The sequence below is a fragment of the Plecotus auritus genome (genome assembly GCF_963455305.1).
Source record: "Plecotus auritus genome assembly, chromosome: 9".
NCBI lineage: Eukaryota > Metazoa > Chordata > Mammalia > Chiroptera > Vespertilionidae > Plecotus > Plecotus auritus.
In genome coordinates this window covers 146,161,468-146,187,904 of record NC_137783.1, presented here as the reverse complement: position 1 = coordinate 146,187,904, position 26,437 = coordinate 146,161,468, and the positions used below count along the sequence as shown (strand labels likewise).

The 26,437-nt window shown below is 43.4% G+C and overlaps 1 protein-coding gene across 2 annotated transcripts; it reads right to left on the bottom strand.

Moving 5' to 3' along the window:
• Positions 1–473: 473 nt before the first annotated feature.
• On the bottom strand, positions 474–26,377 carry APIP (APAF1 interacting protein). 2 transcript variants are annotated; one of them, XM_080687927.1, is made up of 8 exons: positions 26,115–26,297; positions 23,404–23,619; positions 15,293–15,393; positions 10,099–10,147; positions 8,706–8,823; positions 6,187–6,322; positions 1,397–1,564; positions 474–780 (listed from the first exon to the last, which is right to left on the bottom strand). In XM_080687927.1, the coding sequence occupies exons 2-8, from the start codon at positions 23,404–23,406 to the stop codon at positions 681–683; spliced, it is 675 nt and encodes a 224-aa protein (XP_080544053.1). In that variant the 5' UTR covers positions 23,407–23,619; positions 26,115–26,297; the 3' UTR covers positions 474–680. The 2 variants fall into 2 exon arrangements, with proteins under 2 accessions (XP_080544053.1, XP_080544052.1); XM_080687926.1 differs by lacking the exon at positions 23,404–23,619 and having other exon boundaries at positions 26,115–26,377.
• Positions 26,378–26,437: the final 60 nt, after the last annotated feature.

Genomic DNA, 26,437 nt, shown 5'->3' with positions numbered 1-26,437 from the left:
GTTGTACTGTTGATATTTGGCTCTGTTGACTAATGAGTTTGCCGACCACTGTCCTAGGGGGAAAAAAAGTATAGATGAAGACATGGCTAAGGGCAGAGAGCCCTGAGGCCCCCTAACATTTCGAAATCTGATAAAGGAGAGAAATTCAAGAACCACAAAAGCGATGGGTGAGGTAAGTAGAAAATCACATCAGTCTAGTGTCATGGAAGCCTAGAGAAAAATGTTTCAGGGAGGGAGTGGCCGCTAGTCATGCTACTGTAAAGTCAAATAAAATACAGAGAACTGACCACTAGTTTTGGCAAAAACAAGAAAGTGCTCATCCCATAATTAAGTGGAAATTTCCCAATGAATTCTATTATTTCCAGCAATTTTGAAGAATAAGAGGAATTCTTTGGGAGTGTATATATAAAAAGGGAATTAACTTAAAGGGAAATATTTTTGCTGTTATGGATTTAAAAATAAACAGAGACATTCATTATAAAATTTTTATTCTACTGCATTGTCAGTCAAAACAACAAGAATTTAAGCAAATACCATCCAATGTCAGAAGATATTCAGGGTGGTCATCTGCAGTGTTTAGTGGCAAATTAATGGCAGCAGGTTCAATTTTTAAAAAGTCAGGTTTCATTTAAGTAACAGTTAAGATAAGCTTTGTCCCTGTATATAAACATCCATTTGGCTTATACAATCCCATTTTCTCCAACTGGAAACTGTGTAGGATCCAGTCCGACTTTCTTCATGGATACGGCGATATCAAACAAATAGTCATAACACTCACACCTATGAAAGAAAAAGCAAAAAGGACTGAAGGTCCTTAGAGAAACAGAGTCATCCAAAACTAATCATCACACTTCTTCTCTCCATAAGTTAACCCTGTTCCTAGCTGGTTAGGAATTTTTCTCAGTTTCAAGCTATATTTTTCTTATTTTGCCCCCACCATTGTTAAAACATGGAAAGGGTTAATATTGAACCATGCAACCATATTATATAATTCTCAGGATATAAAAGGGAATTTTAAATGCACCACTTATATAAATTTAAATTTGTTACTATGTGCCACTTTTAGAAATAAATGTAGCAGACCATTATATAACTTGGATTTGCTCTATTCTCCCTTCCAGCCTTAAACTCCACAAACAAGGTCTGACTGCTTCCTTGTATCAAAGTGCATGGTGCCTTTCCAAATAATAGCTCATCCAATAAATATTCCATATTAAATGAATACACAATGCAAATCAAATATCTAGAAATAATAAAAAATATTTAAATTTAAATCAACTTGACCAATAACACATAAAAAAAATCACACTTCATTTGAAATCTTAAGGCATAGTTTGTTCTCTTTCACATTTAGAGTGTGGTGACTTGTCCCAAATGCTCTTTGATTTATGCTTACATGGTTTTAGCCTTCTCCCACGTTTCTCCCCAGACATAGACGCCATGACGTCTGACTAGTACCGCACAGGAGTCTGGGTATTCATTCATTGCACGAGCCATTCGTTCTTTGAGGTCTTTCTCCTCAGGCGTATTCTCAATAATGGGTACCACCAATATATCATCGTATCTACAGGATGAAACAAGCCATTTCCCCCCATTATAACAAAAGTATTCATATGTAAAATTTACAGTTTTTTCAAGCAACCAGTTAGACATCCTCTTTGTATCTGGAAAGCCACTTCAAGTTATGAACAAGATGCTGCATGTTAATTCTTTGTATCTTGCACAAACATCTGTATCAAAAGATGCCTTGGGAATTTAGCAGGCATTATTCCAATCCCAAGACTAAGTGGCAGAAATTTGTATAGGATACCAAAACCTAACAAAAAAATTATCAAGATCATACAAGTATTTCCTTGTAGCAGAGGCAATATTTATATTCAACAGGAGATGGGAAATGATAGATTTCAGAATCAGAACTGAAGGAGGGATTAACAATTGAACTACTTATTAAATAGGAATTTTTCAATGATACAAAACCTTTTACTTAACTCTGCAGGACCCGAAGTGTCTCAGACAAGTAAATACAGGTGTGGTCTGTGGCACTGGGCTAGCAAGAAACTTCTGGAGATCACTATTCAAGGTATGATACCATTTCAGAACATTCTTAAGTTAAGAACTTCATTTATTCCACCTTGTTTAATTAAGTAAATACATGTGATGAAATCAGAATGTGTGTTCCTTTTTGTTCATGTAATAACATTTAAGCAAATATCTTAATTATTATAAAGTTTAAGTCTATCCCTGAGGTCATTTATAACCAGTCGAAACTCAGACATGTTTCCTTTTTACATGAATTTCTCTTGCCTTGGTAATATAACATCTGCTTTTTCACTCCCTCCGTAATGGCTAAACTTAATCAAAAAGCTCTGCTGCTGCATTATCAGAAATTGCTGCGTTAGGGCAGCTACAGGCTAAGTAGCTGTCATATGTAACTTGGCCAACCATTATTATTAACAGTATGGAGTTGCTCATTACTTGGTTTAAGTAAAGTAGACGTAATTATAAAATATCCTTCAATATGGAAAGAATGAATTGCTAGTTCCAAATCTTTCCTAATATTAGTCAGGAAAACCACAAGCTTACATTTTCCTCTAGCATATACTGAATAGTCAGACATATTTTCAGGGGCAAAATTATTTCACAGCAAAAGAAGACCTCAAAAAAAAAAAAAAAAAAAAAAAAAAAAGAAGACCTGAAAGCTAATTCAATCCAGGCCACCCACTTTAAAGCTGGAACACAAATCCTTACCAGTTAAATGAGGGACAGAGCAAGGATAGTCCGTGATCACCAAACTATGTTCTTTCCACGATACTATATACATGCATTTGCTTCCAAAAGGGAGGGCGATTAATTTAAATTAGAGGCCCGGTGCACAAAATTCATGCACTCAGGAGGGGGGCTCAGCACAGCTTGCGCCCTCTCACAGTCCAGGAGCCCTCAGGGGATGTCTGACTGACAGTTTAGGCCCACTCCCCAGTCGGACATCCTTAGTGCTGCCATGGAGGCGGGAGAGGCTCCCACCACTGCTGCTGCGCTCTCCAGCTGGGAGCCCAGCTTCTGGCTGAGCGGCGTTCCCCCTTGTGGGAGCACACTGACCACCAGGGGGCGGCTCCTGCGTTGAGCGGGATCAGGCCGAAAATGCCTCTCCAACATCCCCCAAGGGGTCCCGGATTGCGAGAGGGCCTAGGCCAGGCCAAGGGACCCCACTGGTGCACGATTGGGGCCAGGGAGGGATGCAGGAGGTTGACCAGCCGGGGAGGGACAGTGGGAGGGCTCCAGGGCATGTCCAGCCCATCTAGCTCAGTCCTGACTGGCCGGACACCAGCAGCAAGCTAACCTACAGGTCGGAGTGTCTGCCCCCTGGCGCCCAGTGCACGTCATAGCGACTGGTCAATTGGTTGACTGTCTGCCCCCTGATGGTCAGTGCATGTCATAGCGAGCGGTTGAGGGGCCTTAGCATATCATTAGCATATTACACTTTAATTGGTTGAACGGACGATGGGACACTTAGCATATTAGACTTTTATTATATAGGACTAGTGGCCCAGTGCACGTAATTCATGCATGGGGGGGGGTAAGGGGGGATGGGGGGAAGGGGGGGGGGATGGGGGGTCCCTCAGCCAGGCCTGTACCTTCTCCAATCTGGGACCCCTTGGGGGATGTCCAACTGCCAATTTAGGCCTGATCGCACAGACCTCTCAGATATCCCTCTCACAATCTGGGACCGCTGGCTCCTAACCACTCAACTGTCTGCCTGCCTGATCACCCCTAACCACTCTGCCTGCCGGCCCGATCACCCCTAACTCCCCCCCCGCCCCACCGACCTGATCGTCCCCAACTGTCCCCCCCCTGCCGGCCTGATTGCCCCAACTGCCCACCCCTGCCAGCCGGCTCACCCACAATTGCCACCCGTACTGGCCTGCTTGCCCCCAACTACCCTCCCCTGCCAGCCTGATCGCCCCTAACCGGCTCTGCCTCGGCCCTGCCACCATGGCTTTGTCTGAAAGGACGTCTGGAAGGTCTCCTGGAAGGTCTCCCGGTCTAATTAGCATATTACCCTTTTATTAGTATAGATATGGGAACCTCCCCTGATAAGAGCTAAATATGTGAAATTTTTTTTCTCAAGATGGACTTTAAAAAATAGAGTAGAGAATATCAGAACCCTCCTTTCTTTCTTCATCCATGTTCCTTTGCTCCTTCTTTGGAAAACTGGACTCTCAGGATTCTCCCCAAACTCTGATAAAATATCACTCCCCCGTGAGCTGTAATAATCACTATGTTACTGATTTTCCAGCCAGGCACAAATAAAATCACAAAGGATGTCTCAAAAAAATTGTATTCTTTAAATTCTGAAACATTCACAATAATATACTAAATGTGTATGTTACAATACATAAGAAATGGCATCTTTTAAAAAAACTCATGTCTGTTTTTTTCTCACACAGAATTCAAAAGCTCTCTATTGTGCTCTGTTCCTCTACCCACCCTTTCATATGTTCTTTTTATTCCTTCACCAAAGCAATCAAATACTGATGAAATTGATATCTTACATAATGCATTTCCTTCAAGACCCAGATACGAAAAAGGCAGCTATACTTTCTTTAGTATGTATACTTTCATAATATAAATATTTAACTTTTGTAAATAGGTATTTCACGGTGCTGAGGAATGTTTTAGGCACACAATAAATATTAACTACAATCAAATCAAATTAATTTCTCAGCACACTAGTTTAAACATGTGCTTTCTATTACATGCAGCAACAGTAAGATACTGCTGTCAGGACACTTTATAAAACTGGCACCCCTTTCCTCTAAACAAGGCCCTTTAGGAAATGAAGACTCAGGAGTAAGGATGCCGATACATTCAAACAAAATGCTGAGCTTGTACCCAAGCCGCAAGAACATGTTTCCTCATGTCACTATATTCTAGATGGATGAATACTACATTTTTGTGGGCTGGTGGAATTATATGATTTTACCTAGGCCTTTGTTCTATACTATCTATGCTACTTTCCAGACTGAAAAATTATAAAAATATGGAGATCTGCTTAATGGAAATAATTATAAAACTTTATAAATATGAACATACTAGAGGCCCGGTGCACGAAATTCCTGCACTCGGTGGGGAGGGTCCCTCAGCCCGGCCTGCACCCTCTCGCAGTCTGGGAACCCTCGGGGGATGTCCGACTGTGGGGAGCGGGCCTAAGCCATCAGTCGGACATCCTTAGTGCTGCCGCAGAGGCGGGAGAGGCTCCTGCCACCACTGCTGCGCTCATCAGCTGTGATCCCAGCTTCTGGCTGAGCGGTGCTCCCCCCTGTGGGAGCGCACTGACCACCAGGGGGCAGCTCCTGCATTGAGGGTCTGGTCCCTGGTGGTCAGTGCATGTCACAGCAACCAGTCGTTCCACCATCAGGCCGAAACTGGCTCTCTGACATCCCCTGAGGGGTCCCAGATTGCGAGAGGGCACAGGCCAGGCCAAGCGACCCCACCGGTGCACAATCAGGGCCGGGGAGGGACGTGGGAGGTTGGCCAGTCAGGGAGGGACTGCAGGAGGGCTCCAGGGCATGTCCAGCCTGTCTCATTCAGTCTTGATTGGCCGGACCCTATCAGCAAGCTAACCTACCAGTCAGAGCGTCTGTCCCCTGGTGGTCAGTGCATGTCATAGTGAGCAGTTGAGCAGTCTTAGCATATTATTAGCATATTACGCTTTGATTGGTTGAACAGCCAACTGGACGACCGGACACTTAGTATATTAGGCTTTCATTCTATAGGATTCTAGAAATATGAAATCAAATAAAAACAAAGTGAAAACTTTAGCGGGGGCTGAAACTTCCTGAAGACAAAGTGAAGGTGGGGATACCTTGCTCTCTGGGTGCTTCAGTGTAGGGACATAATCTTTCCATCTCTACAGAAGTTTCAGCCAAGGTCTTGTCATTTTGCTCTGACAATCATTTCATTATTCATGTTGCTAATCATTTACCAAGGCTGCAGTGAAAAGGGTTGGGGGAGGCATCTGATCTGCATCACTAAGAAGAGATCTGGAAGTATAATATCAAGTGGGGTATTACTGAACACAAATTCCACAACATCTCATTATGTGCATTAAAAAAATCAGTAGCCTGTTTATTAAAATGAGGAAAAATGCTTTTCAAATTCTTTAAGCAAAAGTAGAAAAGAAAATACCTATAATACCCTCCCGAGGTACACTTCCTTATTCCTTTTATCATCTCTTGATGTGTAATTTTAAACTCCTGTCCTGGAAAGAGAAGGGTGGCCATGACCGCGGCTTTAGAGTGGGTGTGAATCACTGCGCCTGCTCCTGGGGAGGAAAGAAAAGTCACATGTGAGGTGAAAGCTAAATTATACCTTAAAATTAAGAAAAAAATACACACATGTGCACACACACATACACACATGCATTGGAACGCACATTTATATATGCACTTGTTGTTCTAGGTATGGAATAAGTTGGCAGTAGGTAGCAAGGTAGGAGGGAAGGAGGAAAATAGAAATACTAATAGAGGAATCAGAAAGCAAAAAAAAAAAAATTACACTTTATCCAGCATCAGAACAGTTCCTTATACTTTACATGAGCCCATGAACTAGCTCTTAGATGGTCTGAAGTGCAGCTACAACAATCATGGAGATCACAATCACAATACTACTATCACCTACTTAGGGCTTCCTATGTGCCAGGCACCTACTTAGGGATCCCCTTTTTATGTTATCTCTTCGCATCATCACAGTCACCACAGAGGTCACCAGTTAATGGTCAGTGGAAGCTCGGAGAAGTTAAAAAACGTGTCCATGGTTCAAGGACAGTAGTGACAGCACTTGAATTTGAACCCAGGTCCACCTGACCCTTGATCACTAAGTTAGGCATCATAGCACAGGACATATCTTGGTAGCATAAGGGATGATTTTAAGGTGTAGATGTAATGAATTTACGTACAAAGGACTTGTCCTATATAATAAATCCTATATAATAAAAGAGTAATATGCAAATTAAACATCACTCTGCCACACCCACAAGCCACGCCCACCAGCCAATCAGGAGCAAATATGCAAATAAACCCAAACAAGATGGCTAAGGCCACAGAGAGCAGGAGGAAGGCTTGGGTTTCCCTGGCAATGGAGGAAGCCAAGCTTTCCGCCTGCTCTTGCCGGCCTAGGCCTCCACTCAAGGCTACAAAGTTTCAATGATAGAAGATTCATAAACCCAAACAGACATGGCGGCAGCCACGGAGCTGGAAAGAGCAGGAGGCTAGGGTTGCCCCCGGTGATGGAAGAAGCCAAGCTTTCCGCACACCCTGGCTGGCCCAGGCCTCCGCTTAAGGCTACAAAGTTTCAATTGTAGAAGATACATAAACCCCAACAGAAATGGCTGCCGCCACGGAGCAAGCAGACGGCTTGGCTCCTCTCCAGGCTACAAAGTTTCAATTGTAGAAGATAAATAAACCCCAGATACCAGGGCCTCCGCTTGGGTCGCCAGGGGGCGTGGCCAGCCTGCAAACCATCACAGGCCCCTCGCCCAGGCTGCCCCACACCCCAAGGAATCCCCCACCCTGCTCTGGGACACCCTTCAGGGCAAACCAGCTGCCCCCCACCCGTGCACCAGGCCTCTATTCTATCTAATAAAAGAGTAATATGCAGATTGACCATCACTCCAACACACAAGATGGCTGCCCCCATGTGGACACAAGATGGCCACCACAAGATGGCCAGCAAGGGAAGGCAGTTGTGGGCGATCAGGCCAGCAGGGGAGGGCAGTTGGGAGGGACCAGGCCTGCAAGGGAGGACAGTTAGGGGCAAACAGGCTGGCAGGGGAGTGGTTAGGGGGTGATCATGCTGGCAGGCAGAAGCGGTTAGGAGCAATCAGGAAGGCAGGCAGGCGAGCAGTTGGGAGCCAGCAGTCCTGGATTGTGAGAGGGAGCCCAGATTGGAGAGGGTGCAGGCTGGGCTGAGGGACACCCCCCTCCCCCGTGCACGAATTTCGTGCACCGGGCCTCTAGTATACTATATAAGTCAGTAAGCTTGTTTAGCTTTATGCTGGGAAAGCTTCATGCTGTGAAAACCTGCTTCCTTCAGTTTTATCCTCAGTCAGAGCTGACAATGTTCGGGAACAGAAGAGCGTGGTGACTTACTCAATACTGCTTTCATTAAAGCAACGTTCTATGACTTCACTGCTGTGGCTGAACCGGTACTTCAGTTATAATTTCCCATTTTCACCATGTCCTCTAGGTTCAACCTTTATAGGCTGTTTTCTACCACAATTTTGGGGAATTAAAATAAGACTCCTATTTTTATCACACAGTAGATTTTTCAAAAGGAGATTTACTTCTACTACAAGTTCCCAGAGGTATAACTCTAAACTGAGAGTGAGAACCTGATTGCAAACATAATCTTTAGTCTACTTGACAATCTACTAGAGTCCCACGGGTCTCGGTTGGAATTCTGGACCCAAAATGCTCACTAGCTGTTTGTTTTGGAAAATATCTTCCCAGAGCCTCTGTCCTCTCACCAGTAATATGGACTAATAATAGAACTTCCACATAGGCTGATGCGAGGACTGAAGGGGTTAACACATTGAAAGCTGGGGTGTGTAGTAGGTACCCAAGAAATGTTAACTGCAGCAATAATTGGCATTATTTAGGGGAGCCTACTCTGCAAATATTCTTTATATCAAATACATTTCTGTCTACCTCTCATAGTGTAAGCGTTCATAAAAAGAGGAGTACACTGGCTTTTTCTTAGATTCTTATACGACGGAGGTCCGCTTATGTCATGTTCATTGATGTCACAAACAAACATGTCTTCAGGCTATTTACAGAGAGCAAAAAAGAAAAAAAGAAAGTTTATACAATATCATTAGAAATGTCCCCTTTCTTATGTATACAGGGGCGGGGAAAAGTAGGTTTACAGTTGTGAATATGAGAAAGAGTTTATTCTTGTATTATTATTTATTAATTATTGTATTATCTTTGCATTATAAATATAAACCTACTTTTGCTCATCCCTGGATATAGTATACACTCACATGCAGAGTGATAATATAATTACACATATTCAACTCATATTTTAAATATTCATATAATTGTAATTTCTCTCTCAAAATTTTTACCCATTTTGAGAATAAAAAATATTTTACACTAATGAAAATATTCTAAAGAAAGCTAAAAAAAAAAAAAATCTCCCTTTAAAACCCGAAGAAGAAACTGATATGGAATATTTAACATGTATGCAATGATGTTGCTGTCATTTCATCAATTTAGGTTCTCAATTTAGCCCTGTAATTTCACAACTATATTTCAGAGAGACTATATAAAGAAACCATTATCCTAAGATGGGGGTTATAATTTCATAATACAAGAAGAATACTACAGAGTAAAATTTTCTTATTCCAAGATGCTTAATAGGCACTCTCAGATGTTAATCTCAATAAGGTATATTATTCTGAAAGTTCTAAGGAATTATGTAGGGCCACAGACATTTCCTAGCAATGCGTGCATGTTTCTGACTTGTAGCTTTAATTCTCCAGGTGTATTACAAACTACAGGGTTTATTACAAATGTTTTATTAATGAACCATTATGCCATAGACAGATGTTAAGTATTATGTGGTTGTTTTAAATAGATTTTAGGTATTATTCTAGCATTAATACAAATGAGTCTTCTCCAAATTTGAAATAAGTTTTACGACTTTAAATTGGAATAGCTTTGCCATCATTTAATAGAAATCAGCTTCGTGCATTTGAGACCATCAATCTGATTATCCTACTAGCCTGATAAAGATGGTGTTATAATGCTACAAAGTTAGAATCCCTTTTTATCATATGACTTAAGATTGTGCTATTCACTTTTGCCCTCTAGAGGTTGAATGAGAATTCAAACCATACTGGTTGCATGGAGGACACTTCAGACCTTAAAAAAAATTAATGGTTATTCAACAAATGTTTGTTGATTAGTTATTTAAATTATCATCATATTACCACCCTTCAAAACTAACATTTCTTTTACAATTAATTCCATTTCACAAAACAACAGTTAAGTAGAGAAGAAAAGATGTCTGGGTTTAAGAAGGACCCCTTTGCCATACCTGAATCCGTTCCTTTTGCACTCCTGAAGGAGCAATGTAGATTTCATTGCTGGTAACACAAAGTACAGAAATTGGTATTTAGTTAACTTTATTGTTCTGCTTTTGCACAAAGAAAAACGTATCCTTGCAGTCCAATCATTAATGTTCTGAGTAATGAAGTCATACAAGTAGCAGCTTGATTTAATTAATGGTATAGGCCGTATAGAAAGAATACCAAATACTTTAATGCTTTTGTCATGCTGGTGACAGCGTAAAATGTTGATAGTTGCTTTAGTCTTCTATGTTTTCTTTTTGTTTGTTTGTTTTTTTATTTTTTATTTTTTTATTGTTTGAAGTATTACAAATAGCAGTACATATGTCTTTTTTTCCCCCCATTGACCTCCCCCCGGACTCCCCTACCCCCCAGTACATGCCTTTACCTGCCCGCCCCCCAGTGTCTTGTATCCATTGGTTATGCTTATATGCATGCGTACAAGTCCTTCGGTTGATCTCTTACAGCCCACAGCCCAACCTCCCCTGCCTTCCCGCTGTAGTTTGACAGACTGTTCAAAGCTTCTTTGCCTCTGTATCTATTTTTCCCCCATTTCTTTCCTTTAAAAAAATCTTGCCTCTGCATAGTCTTCTATATTTTCGATGTGTATTTATTTCTTTCCATGGGGCAAAATCCCTGGTAACCAGGCTTTCACCTGGTATGGAGAAATACAATCTGAAAACACAAGTCTTTAGCATGAATCTTGAAGCATGAATGAGCAGAGTTTATCCTAGCATATGTGAAATACAGTTATTCTAAAATCCAATCAGGGGGAAACATGCTCACTACGGTAGGAACAGATGTCCGGCTGGCATGCTCTTATTAGAAAACATGAAGTTCAGAGACCTCTGCTGGACAGTTTGTTAAATTACAGTTTATTAAACTACAGCATTAACAGGGCTACTTTTGGGGTGGAACAGTATGCTTCCTGTTTGAAAAACACATCTACCTTATGAAAATATTTGGAAATAAAAGCTAAAACAATTGCAAAAGTTATAAATGTAAAAAGAATGGCTACATCTGGAGATGTCTCTGTTACAGGATGTTGTGTTATACCCTATTATTCACAAGATGTTCTCAAATTTGATTTGGAAATTAATTTCAAAGTCTTCTCTAAATTCCCTCCTCCACTCAAGAAAGATCCTTTGGCTCATTTATCAGTTTCAGTGACTTCCAAAGGGTATCAGAGCCGCCAGACATGCAAGTGAAGGAAACTCCAGCAAATGCATGTTCTAGCTTCTGCCCCTGAGGCATGGACACGGAATAAATACTGTTTCATAGTGAAAATGAGGAGGACAGCCTCTATTGAATCCAGCTATCAAAATTGGGGTCACTAGTAAACCTACAGACTTGGAACCTACGAAGATGTAAGGAGATGGTCCACTGGTAAATTAAGGTCTAGAAAATAAACACCTGGCCTGATCATGGCAGTGAAATCCAAAGCACATAAGCAACCTTCACACATCTGTTTTCACCAAGTAGCTAGTGCTTTAGAGCTTCGCTGCATAAGAAAACCATAGAGTGCCATTCCTCTAGAGCAGTGGTCGCCAAACTTTCGGACCTCGAGGACCACTGGGACCAGCTTTTGGCGACCGCTGTTCCAAAGGTTTCCTTAAACCAGCGGTCGCCAACCTTTCAGACCTCACCGACCACTAGTGGTCTGCAGACCACCAGTTGGTGATCGCTGCTCTAGAGCAGGGGTGGGGAACGTCCAGCCCGCGGGCCTTAGAGAGCCCGGGAAATCATTTGGTCTGGCCCTGCCAAGGCATTAGGGGTGAGTTAATTAAATGTTTGGCGAAGAATAGTAGGCTAATTTTTAAGTAGATAATTTTGTATCGACTGCAAATGATGTCATAAATATCCAAATGGCCCTTGGCAGAAGGAAGGCCCCCCATCCCTGCTCTAGAAGTAGTGGGAGTGGGCAGGGGGTGACACAGTTAAATAGGGCCCTTTACAACTACCAGGGATCCAAATATTTTGTCCTGTGTCACATGGAAGAAACTGTAGAATCATGTGTGGTATGGAGTCAAATGACCTCCAGTGGGAAGTAGACTTGCAGGTCTTCTTATGTGGGAAAAACTTAGGCAGTCCTGGGAACAGAGCCAAGTAAAGTACAAAACAGTCTGCTGGTAAATAAAACCCATCCACAAAGTAGGAAAATCCAGGGTATTTATCCTGTTTATTCAAGTGATTGGTGCGCCAAATCTGTTTTTAGTTCTGCCTTTGTAAAGTGGAAATTAGTTTAGACTTTGGTCAACATGGGTCATTAAAAGATTAGGTAAATAGATTTTAGAAAAAAAATATTTTTACACCTACAAAAAAGGAGATATTTGGATAAAAATGCAAAGATGACAGAGCTTTTATCTTAGGAGGGAAATATGCCAAAGACTAAAAGTGAAGTATTTACTTGGTGCTGTAAGCCGCAAACAAAAAGCATTTTAAATGCCAAGGTATTAAGTTTTGGAATTTATTTCTCTAAACTCCCTGCTCTTTCTTAAGTGTTAAGCAGACAGATATAACCCAAGAGCCCATAATACATCTACTTTTATTTACTGTCTAGTCATTTGAATCTTACTATGCCTTAATTATCTTGGCTCTATATGAGTTTATTAACTTTAAGTCTAATAGCATGCAACAGGATTAGTATCTCCGACATATAATATTACAGCAGTGAAAACAGGAAATGCTAAATGTGAATGGTAGGACCCAACCTAAACACAACGGCTTCTGAGTATCCTAGGATTACCTTGCTCACTGTCATGTTCTTGGTCCTCCATTTCCTCCTTCTGATTTAATTCTTTTATATGTCTTAAGCTCTTTTATATATACATCTTTGGGTATCACACATCAGTAGCATAATCTGGAATAGTATCAGCCAAACCTTGGAATCAGTAAATAATTTTATGTTCCTAAAGAGCTTATTGTCAGTATTTTTGTAGAAACATAATCTATTGGGTGTGTATTTCATTCCTAAGCATCAGATAAAGAAAACCAAACTTTACCTAATAACATGGGAATAATATTGCTGACAAAGTAGTTGATGTGGGCTTCTGAAGTCATTTAAGTATTAGGAAAAAAGTGGAATATTTTAGTACAAATTACTTATTTTACTATGTAAGGCACAAATTTAATAAGATTCCAAATACAGGGCCAGAAAATTGTGGCTGTTTCCACTTATGAACCCCAGGAGGAGCTCCTCAGCCATTAAGAATCGAAGACAAATTTACATATGAGGCAACTTTCCTATAAACGGACTGTAGTGCTATAAAAGCCATTGAATTTTTAAAAGGTGTCAGTGAGTGTTTTAGGGTGACCACACAACTCAGTATATGGATTAGTAAAATTCTTCTAGGAAGAACGTAGTCTTTTATGTCTATACTAGAGGCCCGGTGCACAGATTCGTGCACTGGTGGGGTCCCTCGGCCTGGCCTGTGCCCTCTCGCAATCCGGGACCCCTTGGGGGATGTCGGAGGCCCAGTGCACAGATTCAGCCCGATCCCCGCAGGCCAGGCCAAGGGACCCCACCAGTGCACGAATCCGTGCACCAGGCCTCTAGTATGCATATAAATCTTTGGTTAATCTCTTCCTGCCTTCCCCCTTCCCCCTTCCCTCTGAGATTCGTCAGTCTGTTCCATGTTTCCATGCCTGTGTGTTGAGCGTCTGGTGGTCAGGGTGCGTCACAGCTACCGGTCGAACGGTCACTTAGGCTTTTATATATATAGATGTATATTTTTAAAACCCTCTTTAGATTTGCAATGACCCTTTATCTGCATTCTATTTCTAACTTCGCTTTCTTTCTTTTTTCTAAAGAGCCAGTTAAAAATGGTTATTTTAGCTCAGTTTGGTAGAAAGCTCTATTTTGTTCATATATAAACTACTTCTGCATATGCAAATATAAATTAGTTAACTAAGGGCAATGCTTAGAATAATACAGCTGAGAAACCAATGCTAGGACTCAACTCCTAAATGCATGAAATAACAACAAATGTTGTTTTCATAGGACTTTGCTAGAAATAGGTCATCTCAAAAATTTTGGCAAAATAACCCAAAAGCCTGCCCAATGCTGACTTGACACATTGGTACTGGGTTGATGGTAAGAAAAGAGGCATAAATGAATGTCCGATGCACCACACAGAATGTGACCTTCCCGGACTGAGTGCATCCCCTACACACGTAACTGTGAAAGTGGTTGACTAAGACCCCTGCTGTTACTTCCCACACTTCAATTAATATTTCATGACTTCCTTGGTAATTTGAATCAGATGAAATTACAATGGCATCATCTCATCTTGCGGTATGCCACAAAATCCCTTTTGTTCCAAATGTCCTGACTACATTTTACATTCCTTTCACACAATGCAGCCTCCTTGGAAGCATTACTATATATACTCAATATTATATAAATGTTGTAGTAATCCGATTTCGTTAAAGAAAGTGAATTACAGTAAAGAAATAAATCAAGTTACTCAGTTTAACATTCAGCCTCCAGACAATAACATTCTTAACCATTTCAGGAGAAAAAACACTTGAGAGAATGAGATGCCTTAGCCTCTCTTTTCATTGTCAGTAAGTTGCTTATTTGTTCATCGCCTTGGAGGAAAGACACTGAATAATTGAATGAAGTATTAAGTACTATTCATTCCTCCTGTTTCTAGTTCAGAACCTCTTGTTTTGTCCTGAGCCTCATGGACCATCAGGTGCTACCTCCATTAATAAATGACACATGTGCTTAGAAAGGCATATTGCCTTTCTTTTGACTCAATAACATGTAATTTTCAGGATTTCGATAGTTGGTAATTTGTATTTAAGTGGCTTTAAAATATGCATCTGGCCCTTTAAGGCAAATCCTGTCTACCTTGGCAATTCCAGACATATGAACATACCTGGAAGCATGTATTTATTTACCTTTGGTACTCTAAAGACCGAGGACCAGATTATTCTGGTTAGAAATTGTATTCCCAAATCCTTAGGTGTTTATTATATTGCAACTTCGGCATACTTGTTCCACTCTGTTATGCAAATATCTACTTCTCCAAGTGGAAATGAAATACCTTCAGTATCACATAAAACTGCATCAGTTGTTCTTTGGACATATGCGCGTTAGGCTCCCCATGGTCTGCTTCTACGGGGAATTCCCAGAAATGAAATCAGCTGAAAACTTACCCATGCTTCAAGCTAATTCCTCCTCCAGTCCCAGTGACCCAGCCCAAATGGTAAAACTGTTTGCAAAGCTCTGGGATCAGGTATCTTGGGTGTTCCTTGTCCTTCAAAAGAGGAAAATGATTTTTAAAATAGACATTATTTTAGCAAGTGACTATTGTAACTTCTATTATTGATATCTCTATTAAGCTAATTTAAGGAAGTTTAAGAAAAACCTACCACAGAGAGGGTACTATGAGAAAGAAAACTATTATAAAACATGCTTAGTTTTTAGTTTTTAGAAAGTGGATCTATTATATTATTTGGCAACCAGGAATTATTCAGAATAAGGCCTACAATGCATTACTGAAATAGTCTCCAAGAACAAAGTGGGGAAATGTCCAGTATACACTGAGTGGCCAGATTATTATGATCTCTGAATGCATAATAATCTGGCCACTCAGTGTGTGTGTGTGTGTGTGTGTGTGTGTGTGTGTGTGTGTGTATTTTAGAGGCCCGGTGCATGAATTCGTGCATGGGTGGGTTCCGGCCAGCCTGGCCAGGGGGAGGGGACATGGGCGGTTGGCCGGCCTGCCTGCAGGTCAAACTCCTGGTCGAGGGGACAATTTGCATATTAGCCTTTTATTATATAGGATATATACTGAGTGGCCAGATTATTATGCGTTCAGAGATCATAATAATCTTGCCACTCAGTGTACAGTATATTACGAAGTGTCTATTGAGATGGCTGAAATAAAATAAAATACAGTGTTGAAGGAACATACTTGTCATCTAGCAAATTTCTTTACACAAAGCAATTCAGTAAGACCCTATATATAGGATATACCCTATCTAATAAAAGAGTGATATGCAAATTAACCACCACTCTGCTACACCCACAAGCCACGCCCACCAGCCACGCCCACCAGCCAATCAGGAGCAAATATGCAAATAAACCCAACCAAGATGGCTACAGCCACAGAGAGCAGGAGGAAGGCTTGGGTTTCCCCGACAATGGAGGAAGCCAAGCTTTCCGCCTGCTCTTGCCGGCCTAGGCCTCCACTCAAGGCTACAAAGTTTCAATGATAGAAGATACATAAACCCAAACAGAAATGGCGGCAGCCACAGAGCTGGAAAGAGCAGGAGGCTAGGGTTGCCCCCGGTGATGGAGGAAGCCAAGTTTTCCGCACACCCTGGCAGGCCCAGGCCTCCGCTTAAGGCTACAAAGTTTCAATTATAGAAGATACATAAAAAAAAAAAAAAATGGCTGCCGCCACAGAGCAAGCAGAAGGCTTGGCTCCTCTCCAGGCTACAAAGTTTCAATTGTAGAAGATAAATAAACCCCAGATACCAGGGCCTCTGCTTGGGTCACCAGGGGGCGTGGCCGGCCTGCAAACCACCACAGGCCCCTCACCCAGACTGCCCCACACCCCATGGGAACTCCCACCCTGATCTGGGACACCCTTCAGGGCCCCCACCCATGCCCCAGGCCTCTATTCTATCTAATAAAAGAGTAATATGCAGATTGACCATCACTCCAACACACAAGATGGCTGCCCCCATGTGGACACAAGATGGCCACCACAAGATGGCCAGCAAGGGAGGACAGTTGGGAGGGACCAGGCCAGCAGGGGAGGGCAGTTGGGAGGGACCAGGCCTGCAAGGGAGGGCAGTTAGGGGTGACCAAGCCGGCAGAGGAGGGAAGTTGGGGGCAACCAGGCCTGCAGGGAAAGGCAGTTGGGAGGGACCCAGGCCTGCAGGGGAGGGCAGTTAGGGGTGACCAGGCCTGCAGGGGAGGGCAGTTAAGGGCAAACAGGCTGGCAGGGGAGTGGTTAGGGCAGCCGTGGGCAAACTACGGCCCGCGGGCCAGATCTGGCCCGTTCGGCTGTTCTATCCGGCCCGCAGAGCCAAAAGAGCGGAGGGTTCTCTTGCTCTCCCCTCCGCTCCTTTACTTTGAATTTATATTAGTTCACACAAACACTCCATCCATGCTTTTGTTCCGGCCCTCCGGTCCAGTTTAAGAACCCATTGTGGCCCTCGAGTCAAAAAGTTTGCCCACCCCTGGGTTAGGGGGTGATCATGCTGGCAGGCAGAAGCAGTTAGGGGCAATCAGGAAGGCAGGCAGGCGAGCAATTGGGAGCCAGCAGTCCTGGATTGTGAGAGGGATGTCCAACTGCCCGTTTAAGCCCGATCCCGGTGGGATCAGGCCTAAACGGGCAGTCAGACATCCCTCAAGGGGTCCCAGATTGGAGAGGGTGCAGGCTGGGCTGAGAGACACCCCCCTCCCCCATGCATGAATTTCGTGCACTGGGCCTCTAGTATGTTCATATTCTGTGTGTTGGTTCAATTTTTTTATTGAACCAACACACAGAATATTGCGACTATATTGTTTTCTCTTAGTATAAAAACAATATATACTCATTATGAAATATAAAGTCAAGAAAATAACATAGAAAGCATTTACTCAGAAACAATCATATTTCTGTGAAGATAGGCATGCTCAGGAACATATGTATGTTCAGTTGGGTAACTGAGTCTTATTTATTTTTATTAAGGTATAACTGATATACAACACATTAGTTTCCAGTGTACAACATAATTATTTGGTATTTCTATATATTGTGAAATAATCAGCACAGTAAGTCTAGTTAAAATAAGAGCCTTATTTTTATATAAGTCTAATAATTGCTTCTTTAGGGAAAAAAAACCACAAATGTTTTGCCCTCTTTTTAAAAGTTAAAATGAATGAGCCAAAACCGGTTTGGCTCAGTGGATAGAGCGTCGGCCTGCGGACTGAAGGGTCCCGGGTTCGATTCCGGTCAGGGGCATGTACCTTGGTTGTGGGCACATCTCCAGTGGGAGGTGTGCAGGAGGCAGCTGATCGATGTTTCTCTCTCATCGATGTTTCTAACTCTCTATCCCTCTCCCTTCCTCTCTGTAAAATATCAATAAAATATATTTAAAAAAAAAAAAAGTTAAAATGAATGAAAACAAAACAAAAAATGCAATGAACTCCATTTTTGGCAGCATGACATACAGCCTTAACTTTGAAAACAACTAAAATGCTGCATAAATTATTTTTTAAAATATTTCAAAATAAATTGTTGAGCTGTCAAAAAAGTAAGGTCTCATAGAGGCCATAAAAGAAATGAGAATGCCCTGGCTGGTGTGGCTCAGTTGGTTGGGCAACATCCTGTGCACTGAGAGGTCACGATTTCAATTCCTGGTCAGGACACATGCCCAGGTTGCGGGCTTGATCCCCAGTAGGGGAGACAGATGCAGGAGGAAGCCAATCAGTGTGTCTCTCTCTCTTCCGCTCTCTCTCAAATCAATAAAAAACATATTAAAAAAAAAAAAGGAAATAAGAGTAAGTCTACCTGGAAGGGAAGTGAGCTCCAAAGCCATCATTTCCCTGAAGGTATTTGCAGAACTCTGATGACCTAGAGCTTCAATTTTGATAGCTATGCAAACTACTAGAAACAACGATAAAACCTAGGGCATGCCCAAAATAGGGCATCTAACAGAAAATTGCTATATATGCGAGAGACTCCAAGGGGTTATTCCATCTATCTAAAATAGACTCACTAAGCAGAAAAGCACAGCAAGGAAGCTTGCCTACAAAATCTTGGCACTGGGTAAAAAGGATTAAAACATCCTTGAATCCAAATTATTGTTGAACAGACTGAATTTTCAGCTACTTAACTGGATTTCTGAAATCATGGTAGTTTTTCAAATTCACCTTTTAATATTTGACATACACATTTTATTTTAGGTAAGTATTATAAACTAGAGGCCCAGTGCACAGAAATTCATGCATTCGGGGGGGGGGGGGGGGTCCCTCAGCTTGGCCTGTGCCCTCTCGCAGTCCAGGAGCCCTCAGGGGATCTCCGACTCATGTCTAAGCCGTCAGCTGGCCATACTTAGCGCTGCCACGAAGGCTGGAGAGGCTCCCGCCACCACCACTGTGCTCGCCAGCCATGAGCCCGGCTTCTGGCTGAGCGGCACTCCCCCTGTGGGAGCGCACTGACCACCAGGGGGGAGCTCCTGCATTGAGCATCTGCCCCCTGGCGGTCAGTGCATGTCATAGCGACCAGTCATTCTGACGTTCGGTCGATTTGCACATTAGCCTTTTATTATACAGGATGATAATTTGATGGAATAGATTCAAAATATAAAATTAAGAACATGGGAACGCTGACATTGTTTTAAGTTCTGATTCAACATATGGCTTAGGAGTAAATGGACATACATTCAAACCCACATTACATAATTTTATGCTTACATGACTTTGAGTTTCAGTTTACTGATCCATAAAATGAGAACATTATGAGGGTTAAAATGAGATCAAATGAATATAAAGCACCCAGCACAATGTGTGACACAATCAATGTTAGTTTCCTTCCCATTTTAATGAGTTAAAATTTTTTGAATTCCTGAATTAAAATTAATAGTCAAGCTATGTTAGTTTTTCTTACATCTGTCCTTACTAAATCTAGCCAAGTTATCCATGCCGTCTATAATTTGCTATTTCCTTTTTTAGAGATACAAATGTTATTTTAATTATATAGTAAAGTACAGCTAATGAGAAGACTCCTATACTTTTCCAATCCTTAGAACCACCAATTTTCACAGCAAGTTACAAACATTATAGAAAATGGTCTGTTATTAAGGGTCTCCCTTTGCCCTTTTGTCTTTTCCAGTACTGAGGTATTATAGCAATTAGCCAGCTTCCTTCTAGAGGAATAACAATGAGAAGGCAGCTGTTGTTAATGCAATTTTATTCAATCGTTCAAACCCACAAAGTTACAATTTCAAGAACAATCACTTAGCAGGGGGAACCAACATATTTGGTAAAAATGCAATCATTTAAGTTGTCCAAAGTAAAAATCAGAATATATATTTTTAACAAGAATTGACAGGAAGGAAAAGTTTAGTATTTAGTTTTCCCTGAATGTCAATGACATAACTTGTCTATTATTATTACATCTGGTTTTCAATTAGAATAAGAATTTAGAAAGACATATCTAAAGATGGATTACAATCAACTGCTTATAGTAGAGGTCCTACTCTAAGTGAGGGAGGAACATTTGCCAGTACACAGTGTTTTGTATATGTTAAAGACATTAAAGGCTAAGGTTTTTGAATCGGTATTTTGTTTTTCCAATTTTTGAATCTAGCTTTTTAAGGAAATCAGTCTCAATCGTCACTGAGATACCTGACAGCCAACCATGGCTCTAATCCCCTCCTCTACTTTTTGTTTCAATCTCAGCATACTATAGAGGCTTGTATCACTCAGACAGGTTTTCTTGGGGACGCTAATACAAATCCTATCTAATAAAGAGGGACTATGCTAATTGACCATTACTCCATCACAAAGATGGCTGCACGCAGAGCTGAAGCCAAGTTCCCATAAGGAGCCTTAAATAGCAATCAGCAGGGACCTGAGGCTACGCCCTCCCCCACCCGGCAGGGCTTGACAGGGGAACTCAGGCCGTGACCCCCGCCCTGGTGTCAGACTGGGGGACCTCAGGCCATGCCCCCCACCCTGGCACCAGGCCAGAGGACCTGAAGCCACGACCCACGTCAGGCGGGGCTTGACAGGGGACCTCAAGGTGAGCTTCCTGTCCTGGGTCCTGGTGCTGGAGTAGGGGACCTCAGGCTGCTCCCCCCACCCCAGTGCCAGGCCGGGGGACCTCAGGCTGTGCCCCCCACCAGGAGGGGCTTGACAGAGGACTTTAGGCCGCGCCCCCCACCCCAGCGCCAGGCCGGGGTACCTCAGACTGCACCCCCTGCCCAGCAGGGCTTGACAGGGACCTCAGGCCTCACCCCCTGCACCGGCACCAGGTCAGGGGACCCGAGGCCACGACCCCTGCCAGGCGGGGCTTGATGGGAGACCTCAAGGTGCACTTCCTGTCCTGGTGCTAGGCTAGGGGACTTCAGGCTGCTCCCCCTGCCCCAGCACCGGGCCAGGGGACCTGAGGCTGCGCCCCCCTGCCTGGTGGGGCTTGATGGGGGACCTGAGGCTGCACCCCCCCACACCTGGTGGGGCTTGACGGGTGACCTCAGGCCATGCCCCCCACCCAGCGGGGCTTGACAGGGGATCTCAGGCTGTGTCCCCCACCTGGCAGGACTTGATGGGGGACCTCAAGGCACGACCCCCGCCCTGGTCTGGGCTGGGGGAACTCAGGCCATGCCCCCTGTCCTGGCACCAGGCCAGGGGACCTGAGGCTACGTCCCCTGCTAGGCAGGGCTTGACAAGGGTGGGACTGGCCAGGTCTGGATCTAGCCCAATGGGGGCGGGGGCCAGCTGGGTCTGGGTCTCATGTGATTTTGAGGCGCATGTGGGTGGGCGGGGACTTGACTCTGGGTCCCATGGTGCGCCCCAGACTCTGACAGGAGGAAGGTTTTCATATACATTTTACTAATTTTCTTTCATCTCTGACACTTCTATTATAGAGAAAGAGCAAATAGCAATATTAAATTATTTCCTCTAATTAATCCCTTTTCAATGTGCACGAATTTCGTGCAGCGGGCCACTAGTATAAAATAAACCTGTGTTAAGGATATTATTTAACCCATCAATTAATGAGGGAACCTGAAAGATGTCACAACTGCTACCACAATTCAACTTTCATCTCTATAAACAATAATCATCTGCACTGCTGTCAGTCATCGACAATTCAGAGTTGTAAAATAGCTCAAAGATGGCCCCAAGTCAGCTAGTAATCTCCTTTGCTCATTTCAGTCTTTCACAATTTTTCCTGACACTGGCCCCAGGAAGGGACTGGATGCAGACATAGCAAAACTGTCAGCATTGTTTGTCTCTGGTTTTTGCTGCTTTCTGCACATCTGTTTCACTGTCCTCTAGCCGCATATTGGTTTTCTTTGCAACTTCACCTCCACTCAAAGCCCTTTGCCACCCTTAAAAACTCTTCTTCACATTAGTCACACCCTAACTAGAAATCAGAAGACCCTAAGGCAAGTCAGTGACCCTTTCTGGGTATCAGTTTCCTTATATTAATAATCTGGATCAGTGATTCTCAGACTAGTGAAGTTCAAGACCAGTAGTTTTTGTTTTTAAATTCTAGGACTGACATAAGGTTGCCAAGTTATAGCATTAATTATACTTTACAATTACTATAACCTTCTTTCAAAAATAAAGTACATTTTTAACATAAGGAAAATAGGAAGGATAATCTCAGAATGAAAGCTAATCCTTGAAATGAAATGCAATTAATTTTGTGAAATTCACTTTTTCACTGTCCTTACTTTTATTTTGCAACTAGTGGCCCAGTGCACGAAATTCATGCACATTAAAAGGGGATTTATTAGAGGAAATAATTTAATATTGCTATTTGCCCTTTCTCTATAATAGAAGTGTCAGAGATGAAAGAAAATTAGTAAAATGTATATGAAAACCTTCCTCCTGTTAGAGCCTGGGGTGCACCACGGGACCCAGAGTCAAGTCCCCGCCCACCCACATGCGCCTCAAAATCACATGAGACCCAGACCCAGCTGGCCCCCACCCCCATTGGGCTAGATCCAGATCTGGCCAGTCCTACCCTTGTCAAGCCCTGCCGGGCAGAGGAAGTAGCCTCAGGTCCCCCAGCCCAGACCAAAGCAGGGGGCGCGGCCTGAGGTCCCCTGTCAAGCCCTACGGGGGCAGGGGAGGGCATAGCCTCAGGTTCCTGCTGATTGCTCATTAAGGCTCCTTATGGGAACTTGGCTTCAGCTGTGGGTGCAGCCATCTTTGTGACAGAGTGATGGTCAGTTAGCATATTCCCTCTTTATTAGATAGGATAGTCGAGTAAAAATTCAAAGACTGATATTTGGGGAGGATTAAAGTTATCTTTTCCTATTTGGTCTCCTTGCCTACAATTTCTCCTTCTCCAGCTTACCCTTCACTCTATTATTAGTACTAAAATAATAAACTATTTTGATCATTGAACTCCGTTCCTTACAGCATCTAATGGCAAAACACCACCTTTTCAGTCTAAGTCCTTCTGCTTTCTTGCCCTAATTTAACTTTTCAAATACTTTCACTTTTTTTTTTACATAAATCTCCCAGTTCTATTCAACCTAGCTGTGGATGTCAACCATCAGGAAGGCTCTTAAAGACCCCCTGGTGTTCATACCATGGTCTATAGTTCCGCTCCTACATTGTACCAGGGTTGGTCTGTATGCCCAACAGACTACTGCAGCACGGTACTATGTCACTCCTGGGATTAGGCTGTAAGAATAGCTTCCATCTTGGTTGTCCTCTCTCCTCAGTTCACTTGGTGTGGGGAAAGCCAGCTGCTCAAGACACTCAGACAGCCTATGCCGAAGGCCACGTGGTGAAGAATTGAGACCTGTGGTCAAAAATCAGTGAGGAACAGAGGCCTGCCAACAACTACATGAGGGGCTTGGAAACTCACTCTAGCTGAAGTCAAGTCTGGAGATCAATTGTAGCTCCAGCTGACAGCTTAGCTGCCAACTCATGGAGACCCTGAGCCAGAACCTCAAACTAAACTCTCCTAGATTCCTAATCCTCAGAAACTGGTTCACCAAATGTTTGTGTTTTAAGCTTAAGTTCTGGGATACTTGTTACGCAGCAATAGATAACTAAGACATTTTCTTACCAGCCAAGAATACTTTTTTTTGTCTTTGCACTGTTATTGCTTATGCTGGATCTCTAATAATCCCAGTTCTAGCTGCCAGATTCCTGCTTGTCAGCCTTTACACCAGGCCCCCTACCCACTTCACCTATATTCCTTCTCTCATGGTAGCAAGGATCACTCCTTCCTTCCTTGGACTCTGACACAGCATTTGCTCTATGTACCTTTCTTTTGGTATTAATTATGGAGCCCTCTCATTCATTCATTCATTCATTCATTCAGCAACTTTTGCTGAAGGCCCCAAAGAAATGAATATGAGGAAAATAAAAATCTTACCCTTGAGGAACTCACAATCTAGTAAAGAAGTTAACAGTTATGAAGTGACAAAGCAACATACAATTCAAGCTGGTCCTGGGCATTATGGGAGCAGAAAGCTCTGGGTGGGAGGGAGGAGCGGTAGTTAGGAAAAGCTTCATAGAGGAGGGGATGGTTGTGCTAAATCTTAATGGACTGGGAATAAGCTGGACAGGTAAAGAGGAGAAAGGGCATTTCAGTCAGAGAGAACTCCAGTAGTTGGAACTGGTTATAAATTAGGTTCTGTGGAATGGAGGGGAGTGGGAGGCAGGTGCACAGGAGTTAGGACTTTATGTTATAGGTACTTAAACCACTGAACAGTTTCAGATAGATGACATGACTAGATCTGGGGTTGGCAACATTTCTACAGTGGCAGTGGAAAGAAGAGGATGAGGGTGGTGACCAAGGAAACAAAAGAACAGACCAGTAAGGAGGCTCTGGAAAGAGTTTTTAAAGGAAATTGCAAGGACGTGATGGTGGAGATGGATGTGGAAGGTATTTTAGAAGTTAAAAAGAAAGGATTAACTTTGGGTGAGAAAACTGAAGAAAACTCAAGGTCATCTGTGAAACAGGCTTGGGGCAGAGGATGAGGCTAGATGGTGAGGTTTTGGGGTAGCTACTTAGGGGGATGTGAGAGGAAGCTCCCCAGAGGCCTGCCTGAGGTGCTCAGAGGCTAGCAGTAGGACACCAGAATACTTGGAGAGAAACTTAAGGGGTTCAGAACAGGCCTCCTTAAGATGTGCCACTTTGGCACCTGAATAATTTTGAGCAGAAGGCAATTGAGACCCTGCAGACTCAGGAAAAACATTAATTTCTCCCTTAAAGAATTTAAAGTTGGGGCCTTGCTCATAAATTATTACCAGAAATAACCTTTCATGACCTGTCTATAAGGCAGGGCAAGCTTCTAATTACTTAACATCTGCTCTTCTTATCAAAGAATGACCTTCTTCATGTATGTGGGGGGCTCTGGCTCTTATTAGTATGTATATGGGGTTCCTTTATGTACTATGTAATTTAATTTGGTTATTTTTTCTTATTAATCTGTCTCATGTTTATTATTGGACCAGCCAAAAGAACCTAGAAGGGTAGAAGAAACGTTCACCTCCCCCACAAGTATTTCACAAAATCTCTGGCTGGTTATTACTTTTTCATTGGGACCTTCAGCCCTAAGAAAGAATAATGGGGGAGGAATAAGGGGACCAATTTTATCTCTGCTTCTTAAGCAAGGTTTCTCACAATGTATCGAAGTTGTTTGTTTGTCTGGTATTCCTACACCGGCCATTTGTCTTAATCATCGCTGTATCAATGAGCACATAGGTGCTCCATAAAATTGTTGGTGTGTGTAAGTAAATGAAAAGCATATACAGTCCCAGGGTGGATTTTCTTGTGACCTCAGTTTAAGGAAGAATCGTTTCTATGATCATCTCATAATCACTCTAAACGGAGGCAGGAAAACTGCTCAGAGGGACCGTGCTGACTACTGAGGCACAGCTCCGGCCCAGGCGAAGGTTTCCCGTGTGCCTACGGCGTGCTTTGCAAACCTCAGGCTGGTCGCCGTGCGCAAAGGGACGCTAGAGAGCTCAGTCTTTGCTCCAGTTCACTCCAGGGCTGCAAGTTTCCTCGACTGGCCTGTCTTCCTGATAATGACAAGTTGCTTTGAAACACACACTTAAGACTCTCCTCCGTTATTTTTCCTTTTTTTACCGTTTGGTGCCCAGCTCCCGCTGTAGGTTATAGCCCAGCCATGCGAGCGGCGCGAGCCCTGTGGAGCGTGGGCTGCAGCACGCGGGGGTCGCGTGGGGATTGCGTCCCAGCCGCCCGGAAGCCTCCGCCGCGTCCCCCGCCCCAGCGCTTCGCCTCCTCGGAATAAAAAGCACTGGCGGCCCCGCCCCTACCTGCGCGCTGCTTCGCCGCCAGCAACAATCTCCCTCCAGAGCGGGGCAGTCAGACATGGCCCGGACTCAGGGGACCACTGGCCTTCAATCAATATTCGCACGCCTTAGCTCCTGGCGACCCGCCTGGACTACCGAGGCGAGATCTTAAATACAATCAGGCGAATCTGAGGACAGCACAGGGGCGGGGCGGACCAGGCGAGGGGCGGGCCTGGGAGGGCCTCGCTGACTGGGGAGCCTGCGGCACTGCAGCCTGACCGGGAGGCGGGGCCAACGAGTTTGGGGGCGGGGCTAAGAGGCTTTAACTGAGACCCCAGGGCACGACT